Source organism: Rhinoderma darwinii, chromosome 1 (genome assembly GCF_050947455.1).
Source record: "Rhinoderma darwinii isolate aRhiDar2 chromosome 1, aRhiDar2.hap1, whole genome shotgun sequence".
NCBI lineage: Eukaryota > Metazoa > Chordata > Amphibia > Anura > Rhinodermatidae > Rhinoderma > Rhinoderma darwinii.
Window position 1 is genome coordinate 422,239,971 of NC_134687.1, and position 15,495 is coordinate 422,255,465.

The 15,495-nt window shown below is 41.8% G+C and overlaps 1 protein-coding gene across 1 annotated transcript in view; it reads left to right on the forward strand.

Moving 5' to 3' along the window:
- Positions 1-205: 205 nt before the first annotated feature.
- The window catches only part of CASTOR1 (cytosolic arginine sensor for mTORC1 subunit 1), an 83,862-nt gene continuing 68,572 nt past the window's right edge, over positions 206-15,495 (forward strand). The window contains exons 1-3 of the mRNA XM_075853364.1: positions 206-593; positions 1,641-1,711; positions 13,592-13,770. Of these exons, the coding sequence (XP_075709479.1) occupies positions 337-593; positions 1,641-1,711; positions 13,592-13,770 (507 nt within the window). The 5' untranslated portion in view covers positions 206-336. The remainder of the gene's footprint in view (positions 594-1,640; positions 1,712-13,591; positions 13,771-15,495) is intronic.

A 15,495-nucleotide genomic window follows, 5' to 3' on the forward strand; every position in this document is an offset into this window, starting at 1 on the left:
ATCATCTCACAATTCACAGAAGATACCGCTGCTGTGTTCATATTAGTGTCTGACCGACAAACGTATCTTTGCCATTCGTTTTTGGTTTCCCAGTTCATCCTGCTCAGTCTAGGACTCCCCTAGCACATCAGGCGCAGGACCCGTTAGGATCAGGATTCTAATCCGTTCAGGCCCCGCCCCTTCCGTATAGCCGGATCACGTGAGCGTTCTCCTGTCTCTCTACCTCGTTAAAGGCGCCTTTACCCGCAGAGTGTGCTCAGTTCTATGTGGTGCAAGTGCAGCTAGTCTATCCATTACGTTGCGAACGACCAACCTCGTCGGCGCCTTCTGGGTCTTATGTCTTTCCCACTTGCTCTGACAGGAGCGTGTCTGTGTTGTCACCCAGCTTGTGTATTAGCCCCGCCCCTTTCACACAGCCGCCGTCCATGTATAGATGTCCCGCCCCTCAGAGCTCACGCTGGATCTCGGGGTCTACCCACCATGGACCTGCAGCTGCTGGAGCATCGGGTGCGGGTAACCAGCATTGACAAGTCCGGGCTTTGGTTCTACACTCACCCGATCGTCAAGTTATTGTTCCTGCGGCATCGTACCAGGTGTGTGCACGGGACTGTATTTATAATAGAGCATCACCTCTATAGAGACTACATCCCTCATCATCCCCTGTACTAATCATCAGTGACCGCTCAGTCTCCATTAAACTATAGAGCTTGTCTTGCAGATATATAAACCGCAGATACAATCTCCAGCTGTTGGGAGACTACTACTTCTAGCAGGCTGCCAGTCCATGATGAGGGTAGTAGTTGGACAATAACCAACGAGCCACAGGTTACTGAACACCCTGGTATACGCTGTATTGTGTGCAGGGGAAGCTGAGCATTTGTTGCCTCTAGGAAACTAATAGGCAGTGGATAAATACTTTATACATAGTATTTTTATTTTTTTTTATCCCTAAAAACATCACACCTGTCCTTGTCGCCAGTGTTACAGTGGCTATAAATACAAAATCCATATGTCTGGTGACCAAAAAAATCCCCACACGAGCTAGCATAGTGCAAGCTGCCACCGCGAGTCCTCTTGTCCGAGCTATACGTGGACTAGAATCAAGGGTCAGCAACTTTCTGCACTCCAGTGGTTGTAAAACTACAATTCACAGCATGCCCTGACGTCATTTGGCCATACTAATAAAGCTTTTTGATGTCGATGCATGCTGGGAGTTGTAGTTGCTCATGCGGCAACAGATTTTCTTTTTGCGGGCACTGTTAACCCCGCTGTGACTTTCTGTTCATAGTGCGCTGATGCCCTTACTTTGTGGAGATTCTAACAATGGAGGAATGCTCCACGCTGGAAAGTTTCCACTGCACTGAGCGTCCGCTATGCGTTTCATCATATAATGATCATCACGGTGCGCGGCTGGAAAATGTGCCATGTGTAGATTACTAATACGATTCCTAATCTCCGCTACTGCATGAGCGTCAATGTCACACAGAATTTTTTTTTTCTTCACCCAAATAACACTTTAGAAGATCACTAAAATAGACTTCCCCTTGAATGAAATGTACTGACGTGATGGTTATTTTGTTTTATTTAATACTGGGATGGCTGCTATTTAGCTACGCAATGATTATGTTTATTTCTGCCAGATGCAAGTTTTTCAGCTTGACAGAAACTCCCGAGGATTACACGCTGATGCTGGATGAGGAAGGATTTTCAGGTATACAGTTATTAGTTTATAAATCCCACGTGACCACACAGAAACGATTGCAGCCATGCCCTATCCGTTCCCCCTTTTCATTGGACATAACATAAATGTACTCACCGCTTCTCTCTGGTTTCCCTCAGCATGCCGCTGCTCCTACAAGGTCCTGACGCCGAGCAGTGTCCGGGCCTTAAACGTGACGCAGCACTCCATGTCCTGCGTCACATACCACGTCCTGACTCTATACTGTGTCCGTACATTCTATGAGCCACGGCGTGCTGAGAGAGCTTGAGGAGCCCCGGAGGGGAAAGGGAGGGCAAGGCATGGGGCCTGGCATTGGCCTGTCCCTTGTCATGCCCCACAGAGTGAAATCTACGCCAGTTAGGAGCTGGTGTAGATTTCTGCTATAATTCGCACCAGTTTGGCATAAATTTAAAAAAAAATTGCCTGGCTGCTTTTCCCCTTACAAAAGTGGTGAGGGCGGCGTAAAATGCCCAAAGTTTCAATTTTCAACACAAATTGTGACTTTTCTACACCACTGTGGACGTCTTCTCATGCCTTCATTGTAAAGTATTTCATTTTGTTTACATCCAGAGTAACCTGTATTCTTGAGCAGCCCTTCATTTCCTACACAATAATTTATTAGGGATATCCACCGGCTGATCTATTGTGTCTATACATGATCCAGCATCACCATATTGCCCTGTAGATGTGACACTTGGGGCCTGTTCACATCAGCGTTCGGGCTCCATTCATCCGTTCTGTCAGAGGAACCGATGAACGAAAAAGCAAACCGAAACTATAGCTTTCGTTTGAATTAACATTGATTTCAATGGTAGTGCTTCCGTTCCGCAAAGTTTCTGTGGTTTTTTCTTTGTTTTTTTTTCACGGAAACAATAGTACTGTCAACTGCACTATTGTTTCTGTGAAAAAACAAACTTTACGGAATGGAAACCTACTGAAACGGAAGCGTTACCGTTGAAATCAATGTTAATTCAAACGGAAGTGATGGTTTCCGTTCCTCTGACGAGAAGGGTGAACAGAACTCGAACGCTGATGTGAACAGGCCCTCAGGCCTGTTTCGGGATCTTTCCCAAATTCTTGTTTTCCTATGGGAAGTTTCAAAGGTGTGAGACTAAAGCATCTGGTCTGTGATATAATGTTTGGCACGTGAATAGGCCGGTGTGCGCGCTCTCCTGCTCGTGGTGCACTGCATGTCCTCTATGTATAATTAGCTATTGGGAGGGGGAGGGGGAGGGGGAGGGGGGGGGCGTTATAGTCCAGGTAATTTTGTCTTCACTCCTGTGAAGAATGTATATGAAGTGTTTCCATAGTGGTATACCCTTCATCTGCAGTATGGGATTAATGATTCGATACAATGCAGGGTCCCTTCACAACACATTAGGAATGCTGATACTGGAAAGCATCTGAGCTGGGCAGGGAAGGGGAAAGGAAATGTACCAGGAAGGAAACCAGGACGCCCAGCTCTATTATCATGGATTCGGCGAGCTGGCTCAGCAAGCATGTTCCTGCAGCTATGGCACATGAGAATTTCAGACCGCAAAGCGTTTGCATTGACTTGTTTGGGTTTCAGAAGCAAACTACTACATTCCAGTTGTGTGACTATTAGGCTGGGTTCACACACCCTATTTACGGACGTAATTCGGGCGTTTTAACCTTGAATTCCGTCCGAAAATACGGCTCCAATGCGCCGGCAAACATCTGCCCATTCATTTGAATGCGCTGTTAAAAGTCGGCGCGTAAAAAAGACGCCCGCGTCAAAGAAGTGCCTGTCACTTCTTGGGACGTAATTGGAGCCGTTTTCCATTGGCACCATAGAAAAACAGCTCCAATTACGTCCGTAAAGGACGCAGCGAAAAACGGCGGCAACATGCCATTACGTCTGACATTCAGGAGCTGTTTTCTCCTGAAAACAGCTCCGTGACTTCAGCCGTAATGGACATTGCCGTCTGAACATACCCTTAGGCTGGATTCACTCGAGCACATTACGTCCGTAATGGACAGACGTATTTCGGCCGGAAGTCCCGGACCGGACACATTGCAAGGAGCCGGGCTCCTAGCATCATAGTTATGTACGATGCTAGGAGTCCCTACCTTGCTGCCGGACAACTGTCCCGTACTGTAATCATGTTTTCAGCACGGGACAGTAGTTCCACGGAGAGGCAGGGACTCCTAACACCGTACATAACTATGATGCTAGGAGCCCGGCTCCCTGCAGTGTGTTCGGTCCGGGACTTCCGGCCGAAATACGTTCCGTCCATTACGGACGTAATGTGCTCGTGTGAATCCAGTCTTACTGACTCATATTGATGTGCACAAGCTCATGGTAATGGGTCCTCGTCATTAGCTCAGTGTCCTTCAGGACGTGAAGCGTGTAGTTCGATTGGTAACCGTCAGCATTTCGATTATGATCTGAATAGACTGACATATTTTAAGGGAGGTAACATCATATAATTGAAATAGAAAGTAGATTTAGATACCTCTTAGACCCTGTTCACACAGCATTTTTTTTACACGGTTTTTGCCACAGAAACCGCGACAAAATACTGCCGTAATTGCCTCCCATTGTTTTCAATAGGAGGTGGAGGTGGTTTTTTCCCGCTCGCGGGAAAAAGAAGCGCATCCCCTATCTTGAGGCGTTTTCCGCCACAAAAACCCCATTGAAATGAATGCGAGACGTGTTTTTTGACACTTTTTTTTCCTTTGCCTGTTGAAGAAAGCGGTAAAAAAAATAAAATAAAAAATGCTTCAAAAACCGCCTGTGGTGTTTTTTTTTTTAAAATAAAAAAATAGCTGATTTTTCCAGGCAAAAAACTCAGTGTGAACAGGGCCCTAGGGTATGTATAAAACAAAATGGCTGAAAATTTCGGAGCGGTTTTCAAGAAAACAGCCTCTGATTTCAAGGTGTTTTTGAAGCTTATTTTAATTTGAAGCTTCTTTTGAGGTGTTTTTCATAGTGTCAATGGAAAATCCGCTCCAGAAAAGCCTCAAGATGTGACATGCTACTTCTTTTTACGAGACTTCTTTTTACAAGGCATGTTTTTTAATTCAGCAACATAAAAATACTCCTCATGTGAACAGCACAGTGTATTTCACTTTGAAATCAATAGGAAGCTGTTTGTAGGCGTTTTGCTACTGTTTTTCCAGGCGTGTTTCAAGGCATTTACGCTTTAGAAATACGTCTGAAAAAACGACGTGTGAGCATACTCTTAGGGTATGTTCACATGTATTGAAAAATATGAGGCGGATTTCAAGATAAAACCGCCTCTGAATTCAAACCGTTTTTGGTGTTTGCAAGCATATTTTGAGGTGTATTTTGTGGCAATTTTTGTAGGGTCAATGGAAAATCTGCTCCAAAAAACGACTCAAAAAGTGACGTCATTTCGTTTTATGAGACTTTTTTTTTTTTTTTTTTTTTTTAATTCGGCAGCGGAAAAATACGCCTCCTATGAACTATACAGTGTAACTCCCATTGAAATCAATGGGAAAACTGTTTGCAGACGTATTTTGGAGAGTAATACGAGCATTTTACACTCCAAATAAGCCGTGTGAACATATTCCACTAAATGCATCCAAATGGATTATTGTTACAATCCAACTGAGAATCCTAGTGATAAATCTGTATGTAATGTCATCTGATCGTTTGATCTGCACCAAAATGTTCCTTATCTGTAAATGGCGGTTGGAAACCGAAAGGAGTTATTTTGCTGGGATGGAAGCAATTTTTTTCTGTTCCTGTCCTAGATCAGTATCTCTGCATGTGCGACCAACATGAAGATTATTATTGTGGTGTCCATCTGTTTGGAGCCTTTATTAAAGCTGTATTCACATGGTGTGGTTTTTACTGTGCGGCTGAAAAAGCGCATGTTTGTCACACACGCACAGTGTGAATACACCCTTATTCCATGTAAATCCAGGCTGAGATCTTTTAAGTGTCCCTATAATTTTGTCCTCCTGCCTGATCTGACAACAGACGTGGCGAGACGCAGGGAGCACTTTACCAAGGTGCCTGTACGATGCCCAAAGTGTCCTGTGTATGGCTCCTATTCTAATTAGATTTATTTTGTCGTATCTCTCGATTCATAGACAATAATTTATATGGGTACCGCCCTCTGAGTTGGGGTGAAAGATGTTAATCCTATAGCAGCAATGAATATATATATATATATATATGTATATATGGCCTGCTTTATCTTTACATTTCCACTGTCCCAAGATGTACTCGTACTTTAGTTTTCTCCAGCTGCCATTCGTGTCCTTTCTATTTATATAAAATTAGATCCGTGCTACAAATCAGTTTCTTTAATTTATGACAGCGTTGTCAAAAGGTGACCATACTCATTAAATAAATGTTGGCCAAACACACTCATTTGGCCGACCGTTATTTTTCATGGCTTAGCGTGCATGTTTATTACAATTAGGTGAGGGGAGTAAGTGACTAAAATACCCCCATTGGGAACAAAGGATAAAGCATAGGGGAAATCCAACATGTACAATTCCCCCCCCCCCCCCCATATCTGCTATCAGAGGAGAATCTGGTGGCACCCATGCACATTAGATTGTTGACCGATCCCACCGAAATTGATGGGTTTGGCCAATCGCTAATGTGTACGGGCACCCTAAGATCTCTGATTTGATCAAATATCTTCAATTTAACAGTGGGAAGGAGTTCTAAGCTCCCAGACACCACAGAAGGCATCTTCTGACATTCTACTCGGATGTGTCACATGGATGATTTCCCCTTTTAATGACCGGTGCAGTTTGACCGTGCATGCTTAGATTTTCCCATCTTCTCTACAAAAGATAAACTATAGATGGAGACTGTGGTTTGTACAACCTGTTAAGTTTTACTTCACACACAAAAAAATTGGCGGAATTTATAAACTGTTAAATGCCAATATTATGGCATTTGAACGTCACAAATTGCAGTGCATGCCATATTTGTGCAATAATTTACGACTTTTTGCCGTTTCCCTTCATCGTATTTTTAAAGTTGGCGTGGCTAAGCATAAGTGGTTGGGGCTATCCACAGCTTGACAAATTCAATATAATTTACACCACAAACTGGCGTCTATTATAGCGGAAATCTATGCCAGCTCGTAGCTGGCGTATATTTCCCTTTTTGGGACTCGGATCACTTAATAAATTAGGCGCATCTTACTCCAGCGCTCTTTAGATTAGGAGTGGCGTATGAAACACCAGTCTTAATAAATTCCCTTTATTTTCTCTGTTCTATTTTTATCATATTCTTCTGGATTTGTCCTCCATGTTCTGCTTGTAGGGAAGAATTATTCTGGTTTCTTAGACTGCTCTAATGGGACGTCAATCTTGACATGGTAAGACAGCTGACATCTAAGTAAAGCGACTACCGACTTGCTCAGCTGTCTTATGTTAGAAAGTATCTAGAGCAGGTAATTCTGTTTAGTTCAACATATTTAAAAACTGTCTAAAATAAGCTTGTGTGACCCCAAGGGAAGCAATTATTATTAACACTTTATATGTTTAGCTGTATTGAGGCATATCTGACTGATCAATACAGAGGTTGTCGCCAAGATTTCCCACAATCAATAACTTGGCAAATTTTCCAAGTTATTCTGTGATCGATCGATACCTCAATTGTTGCTATATAGCTAGTCAGATTTGATTTTCAGGACTGTTCGAAATCCAGACGACATCTTCCATAGGAGCTGTAATGGGAGCCACATTGTTTAAAGGCTACGTACGCCTTCAAAAAATAATTTTTTATATATATATATATATATATATATATACACACATACTAGTCCTTCTCAATGAATTAGAGTATCATCCAAAAGTTAATTTATTTCAGCAATTCATTTAAAAAAAGTGAAACTCCTATATTATATAGATTCATTACACACAGAGTGATCTATTTCCAGCATTTTTTTTTCTTTCAATGTTGATGATTATGGCAAACAGTTAATGAAAACCCAAAATGTATTGTCTCCGAGAATTTAGACCACTGAGCAACAGTGTTTGGACTTGACATAACACAGTGGCCCAAGTCAGCGCAGCCGTCTACCAGGAAATTTTCGAGGACTTCATGCTTCCCTCTGCTGACAAGCTTTATGGAGATGCGGATTGCATTTTCCAGCAGGACTTGGCACCTGCCCACACTGCCAAAAGTACCAATACCTGGTTTAATAACCACAGTATCACTGCGCTTGATTGGCCAGCAAACTTGCCTGACCTAAACCCCATAGAGAATCTATTGGGTATTGTCAAGAGGAAGATGAGAGACCAGACCCAACAATGCAGACGAGCTGAAGGCCGCTATCAAAGCAACCTGGGCTTCCATAACACCTCAGCAGTGCCACAGGCTGATCGCCTCCATGCCACGCCGCACTGATAATACCTCAGCAGTGCCACAGGCTGATCGCCTCCATGCCACGCCGCATTGATGCAGTAATTCATGCAGAGTCGAAGCCCTGACCAAGTATTGAGGGCATATACTGTACATACTTTTCAGTAGCCCAACATTTCGGTATTAAAAATAATTGTTGAAATTGGGCTTATATAATATTCTAATTTTCTGAGACTAAATTTTGGGTTTTTATTAACTGTTCGCCATAATCATCAACATTAACCCCTTCCCGACCAGCCCACGTAGATTAACGGGTTACAGCACTAGTTCTTGTGCCTGCAGCCCGTTAATCTACTTGTGCGCCTAACAGCACATAGGCGCTCCCCGCAGTCCGGCATCTCCCACTACTGGCTGCTGCTAGCAGCCTTCGTACTGAGGGAAGATATTTGATGGGGTCACCGCCGCATTTAAAGAGTTACATAGGCACCCCGCGGCACCGGGTCGGCCATCTACGGAAGGCCATTAGGTCCTGCCAGAAGCAGGACCTAATACTCTGCCTGTCAGTGTCAAACTGAACTGACAGGTATAATACCCTGCATAAGTATTGCAGGGTATTGTAACAACGATCCAACAGTTGGATCTTCAAGTCCCTAGTAAAAGGAAAAAAAAAATGTACGAATATAAAAAAAGTTAAAGTTCCAAGTAATAAAATTTAAAATCGCCCTTTTTCCCTTTATAAAGTCCTTTTATTATGAGAAAAAAAAGGATGCATAATTTGTATTGCCACGTCCGTAACGGCCTGAACTATAAAAATATAATGATATTTATCCCGCACGGTGAACTCCGTATAAATAATAATAAACTATACCAGAAACACCATTTATCGTCATTTCAGCTCCCAAAATTTTTTATAAATGGGGATCAAAAAGTCGCATGTACACAAAAAAGGTACCAATAAAAACTGTAGTTTGTTCCGCAAAAAAACAAGCCCTCACACCGCTTTCTTGATGGAAAAATAAAAAAAGTTATAACTCTTAGGCCTTATTCACACGGATGTGCCCGTTTTGCGCGCGCGTGTGGCATCTATATATGGTGCGTGGCTGCATGATTTTCGCGCCGCCGGCATCATTATGACACTGTTATGTTTACAAACATAAAAGCGGAAGGTGGTTTTCTGTTTGCATTCATTCTTTTTACTACTGTTGCGCGAATCGCGCGCAGCACCCGAAAGTACTTCCGTGTGCCGAGCACGATTTGCACGCATCCATTGATTTCAATGGGTGCGTGCTGCGCGAAACACGGGCAAGTATAGGACCTGTCGTGAGTTTTACGCAGCGCACATACGCTGTGTGAAAATCACTGACAGTCTGAACGGCCCCATTCACTTACATAGGTCCGTGCAAATCACGCGCGTCGCACGGATGTATAACACGTTCGTGTAAATAAGGCCTTAGAATATGACAACACAAAAACAAAATATATATTTTTAAAACCGTGATTTTTATCGTGTAAACACCGTAAAACCTAAAAAAAGCTATATACGTATGGTATCGCCGTAATCGCATTGCATCGACCCGCAGAATAAAGTAAATGTAATTTATAGCCCACGGTGAACGCCGTAAAAGAAAAAGGCAGTGAAAACTTCTGTATTTTTATTGTAAGGGTATGTTCACACGCACTGTTTTCAGACGTAATTCGGGCGTTTTACGCCCCGATTTACGCCTGAAAAAACTGCTCCATTACGCCCACATACATCTGACCATTGCTTTCAATGGGTTTTACGGTGTTCTGTTCCCACGAGGTGTAATTTTACACGTTGCTGTCAAAATACGGCGCGTAAAAAGTCTCACGTGAAAAACTGCATGTCACTTCTTGGGACGTTTTTGGAGCCGTTTTTCATTGACTCCATTGAAAAACAGCTCCAATAACATCCGTAAAATACGCACGAAAAATGTGAGTTGCTACAAAAACGTCTAAAAATCAGGAGCTGTTTTTGCCTGAAAACAGCTCTGTATTTTCAGACGTATTTTGCTACTGCGTGTGAACATACACTTACTCAACTAAAATCAGCAAAAAACATGTAGGATGAAAGTGCTCACTATACCCCTAGATAAATTATTTTAGGGCTGTAGTTTCCCAAATGGGGTCACCTTTGGGGGGTTTCCACTGTTTTGGTCCCTCAGGGGCTTTGTAAATGCGACATGACACCCGAAAACCAATCCAGCAAACTTGAGCTCCAAAACCCAAATGTTGCTCTTTCCCTTCTGAGCCCTACCGTGTGTCTGAACAGCCGTTTATTACTACATATGGGGTATTGCCGTAATTGGGAGAAATTGCTTTTCAAATGCTGCGGTGCCTTTTTTTTTTTTTCCTTTATGCCTTGTAAAAATTTATAATTTCTACGTTTTATTGGAAAAAATTTAGATTTTCGTTTTCACGGTCTAATTCCACTAAGTTCAGCAAAAAAACTGTGGGGTCAAAATGCTCACTATACCCCTGTAGTTTGCCACCCTCTTTGGGGGTATTTTGGCCTAACAAGACCTCTTCAACATATATTCTAAAAAAAAGGAGTGTCCAAAATCTTCTAGGTGCTCCTTTGCTTCTGAGGCCGGTGTTTCAGTCCATTACCACACTAGGGCCACATGTGGGATCTTTCTAAAACGGCAGAATCTGGGTAATAAATATTGAGTTGCGTTTCTCTGCTAAAACCTTCAGTGTTACAGAAAAAAATGGATTTTCTATAGAAAAAAATGAAATTTTATAAATTTCACCTCTGCTTTGCTTTATTTCCTGTGAAACGTCTAAAGGGTTAAGAAACTTTCTAAATGCTGTTTTGAATACTTTGAGGGGTGCAGTGTTTAAAATTGGGTGACTTAAGGGGGTTTATAATATATAAGGCCCTTAAAGCCACTTTGAAACTGAACTGGTCCACAAAAAAATGGGCTTAGGAAATTTTCTTAAGTTTTAAGCCTTGTAACATCCTATAAAAATAAAAGCATATTCAAAAAACGATGCCAACATAAAGTAGACATATGGGAAGTGTTAATTAGTAACTAGTTTGTGTGGCATTATTATCTGTCTTACAAGCAGATACATTAAAATTTAGAAAATTGTTAATTTTTGCAAATGTTCTCAATTTTGCGGTTTTTCACAAATAAATTCAGAATTTATCGACCAAATTGTTCCACTCACATACAGTACAATATGTCACAAGAAAACCATTTCAGTCGCTTGGAAAGGTAAAAGCATTCCCAAGTTACCACAAATAATCATCTGCGTCCACAAGGCCAAAACAGGCTGTGTCCTGAAGGGGTTAAAAGAAGAAAAATGCTGGAAATAGATCACTGTGTGTAATAAATCTATATAATATGAGTTTCAATGTTTGAATTGCATTACTGAGAAAAAAAAATGTACTTTTTGATCAAACTCTAATTTGTGTGTGTGGTGTGTGTTTTTTTTTTTTTTTTTTTTGTTTTTTTTTTATAAAACATTGATGTCTTCGATTACAGGTGGATCAGAGACCCCTATCGGATCCAGGTCTCCGTTCATGATACAGCTGCTCTGTATACAGGATGTAAAGCAGCTGTATCTCAAAGTAAAAATTATTTTGAATAAAAACTAGTTAGAAAGTTGCACCCAACACACTGATAGACATTTTTTGTAAAAAAAACAAAACAAAAACTCTTTCGAAGGTGTACATAGCCTTTGTGATGCAATTTATTTAGTAGTCACCCTAAGGCCCTGTTCAGAATTTTTTGCTGGTGGAAAAATCTGCCTCCGAATTCCTTCATGAATTTTGAGGCAGATTTTGACCTGCCTGCACTCTTTGCTGTTTTTTTTTGCCCGCGGCCATTGAGCGCAGTGGAAAAAAAATGCTGCGAAAACCATAACGACATGTATATCTTAATGTTGGTAGGCTGTCTCATGGATATTTTTCTAAATTATATGATATTCAGATCTGACAGCCTTTTCGCAATATGGGGAGGGAAGGGGTATTTGTGTGTGTGTGGATTTTTTTTGTTTGTTTTTTTTGTCTTAATTGATTTTATGAAAATTAGTAAAAATTATTTAATGGGTGCGTGATGTGCAAAAACGCACAAGAATTGGACATGCAGTAAGTTTCACGCAGCTAACACGCTGCGTGAAAAGCACGTCTGAATGGCCCCATTGAATTGCATAGGCCCGTGTGACGGCCGTTGTTTTAACGCGCGTAACACTGATGTGAAATACGCTCGTATGAATAAGGCCTAAGAGCCAGCATGAAAAGCGGCTCAGTAAGAGCTTCATCTAAATGGCCACCATGTAATACTACATTTCTCCCACAGCACCCACTACAGGGAAAATGCCTAGCTGACCGAGGCTTCGCCCCACAGTCAACTGTTTGGGTAATTGAAGCAGGACTCTTGGCGGCGCTAATCGGAAATGGGTTGTTAATGATGAGATCGCACCTTTTTTAAAGGGCACTAAATGTTAACAAAATACACCCCCCCCCCCCCAGATTTTTTTTTTAGAAATAACAAAAAAATCCAGTTCTGCACTAATCGCTTTTCTATTTGAATCTATTAAATTGCTATCAAAACTGAGATGTGTATATATAGCCACAGCCGCTAGCCCCCCCTCCCCACACTTCTAACAAATCTCAGACCAGACCTATCTCTGGCTGTTAGGGCCTGTTCACATTATCGTCTGGTTCCGTTTGGGGTTTCCGTTCATAGACTATGCTATTGTTTCCATAAAAAAACGAAAACCTGAAACTTGACGGAACGGAAATTGACTAAAACACTACCATTGAAATCAATGGTTATGCAAACGAAAGCTATCGTTTTTCGTCTTTCTGTTCATCTGTTCCTCTGACGGAATAGATGAACGGAAACCCCAAACGGAACCAGACGCTGATGTGAACAGGCCCTTAAGCAATTGGCTCTCCCACTGCCCGTCCCTTTCTGCACTGTGCGCAATAGAGAGAGAAGACACATTAGGCCCGTCATGCTTAACAAAGTGTCGCACTCATCGTGGTGGAAATAACAGCTGAGAGCCCTGAAAAAGTTGAGAGCCAGCAATGAAGCGGGCTGCACTGTAGAGCTAGGATCCGTTTTGAGGCAGTTTTCAGATCAGGTTTTTTTGCCAAACATAGGAGTCAATACAAAAGAAAGGAGAAGCATCAGTCTTTTCTTTATACCTTACGTTCCTTTTGAATCCACTTCTGGCATTGGCTCAAAAAACGGAGCCAAAAACTGCATCAAAACTGTGTGTGATCATGGCCTAAGGTCCTGTTGTGGCACGTTTCATATACGCTTCCTCCTGAGCTCGTATTGGAACGGTATAAAGGAAACCTATCTATCCTCCCTGTTGGACCTGGACCCTGCTAAATGCATGTTGAGATTTTTGTTATTGCTTACAGAACCACAGGATTGCAGATAAATTCCTTGTTTCAATTTAGGATTGTTTCCAGGAATATGTGTATTTGCTTCTCCCTCAATAAAGCTGGGCTTATCTTTATAGAGTCATTATATTTTATATGTGTCTAATGTAGATCTGTTATTTGGCAGAGTTACCGCAGTCAGATTTTCTACATGTGGCAGAGAACACTTGGAGAGTCCTGAATGTGTTGTCCAACGGAATCCAGACTGGAGGAGTTACAAAGATTGCCAAGTCTGTCATTGCTCCACTGGCGGAGCACAATGTCTCCGTGTTGATGCTTTCCACGTACCAGACTGATTACATTTTGGTAAGATCGAGTAGATTTAAGGGCAACGATCCTCTTTTCATATCTATGCTTTTACTAAAAGGCATGGAATAATTAAATTATTTTTTTTAACCCCTTAGTGACCAGCCCATTTTAGGCCTTAAAGAGGCTCTGTCACCAGATTTTGCAACCCCTATCTGCTATTGCAGCAGATCGGCGCTGCAATGTAGATAACAGTAACGTTTTTATTTTAAAAAAAACTAGCATTTTTGGCCAAGTTATGACCATTTTTGTATTTATTTCCAATAAGGCTTGCAAAAGTCCAAGTGGACGTGTTTAAAGTAAAAGTCCAAGTGGGCGTGTATTATGTGCGTACATCGGGGCGTTTTTACTTCTTTTACTAGCTGGGCGTTCTGACGAGAAGTATCATCCACTTCTCTTCAGAACGCCCAGCTTCTGGCAGTGCAGACACAGCGTGTTCTCGAGAGATCACGCTGTGACGTCACTCACTTCCTGCCCCAGGTCCTGCATCGTGTCGGACGAGCGAGGACACATCGGCACCAGAGGCTACAGGTGATTCTGCAGCAGCATCAGCGTTTGCAGGTAAGTCGATGTAGCTACTTACCTGCAAACGCTGATGCTGCTGCAGAATCAACTGTAGCCTCTGGTGCCGATGTGGCCGACACGATGCAGGACCTGGGGCAGGAAGTGAGTGACGTCACAGCGTGATCTCTCGAGAACACGCTGTGTCTGTGCACTGCCAGAAGCTGGGCGTTGTGAAGAGAAGTGGATGATACTTCTCATCAGAACGCCCAGCTAGTAAAAGTAGTAAACACGCCCCGATGTACGCACATAATACACGCCCACTTGGACTTTTACTTTAAACACGCCCAGTTGGACTTTAGCAAGCCTCATTTGCATAAATACAAAAATGGTCATAACTTGGCCAAAAATGCTCGTTTTTAAAAAATAAAAACGTTACTGTAATCTACATTGCAGCGCCGATCTGCTGCAATAGCAGATAGGGGCTGCAAAATCTGGTGACAGAGCCTCTTTAATGACCAAGCTATTTTATTCGTTTTTCTATAGTCTCATTCAAAGAGCTATAACGTTTTTATTTTTTTGTCTACATAGCTGTTTGAGGACTTGTTTTTTGCGGGATTAGTTGTGCTTTTTAATAGCACCATTTTTGGGTACATATAATTTTTATATTAACTTTTATTAACCTTTTTGGGGGGGGATTATAACAAAAACCTGAAATTCTGCCATTGTGCTATGCGTTTTTAAATTGACGCCGTTCACCATGCGATGTAAATAACACATTACCTTTATTCTATGGGTCGGTACGATCACGGCGATACCACATATGTAGAGTTTTTTTTATGTTTTACGACTTTTGCACAATAAAAACACTTTTGAACTAAAATTATTTGTTTTCATCGTCACTTTCCAAGAGCCGTAATTTTTTTATTTTTCCATCAATGTAGTGATTTTTTGGGCTTGTTTTCTGCGGGACGAGACGTAGTTTTGATTGGTGCTGTTTTGGGGTACATGGGACTTTATTGATTCATTTTTATTATGACTTTTTTTGGGGGCAATGGGAAAAAATTGCAATTTCGCCATGGTTTTTTTGCGTTTTTTTTTTTTTACGGTGTTCACCTTGCGGTTTAAATGACATATTAACTTTATTAATGGAGTCATTACGGTCGCGGCGATACTATATATGTGTACTTTTTTTTTTTATTTTTTACACTTTTACTAAATAAA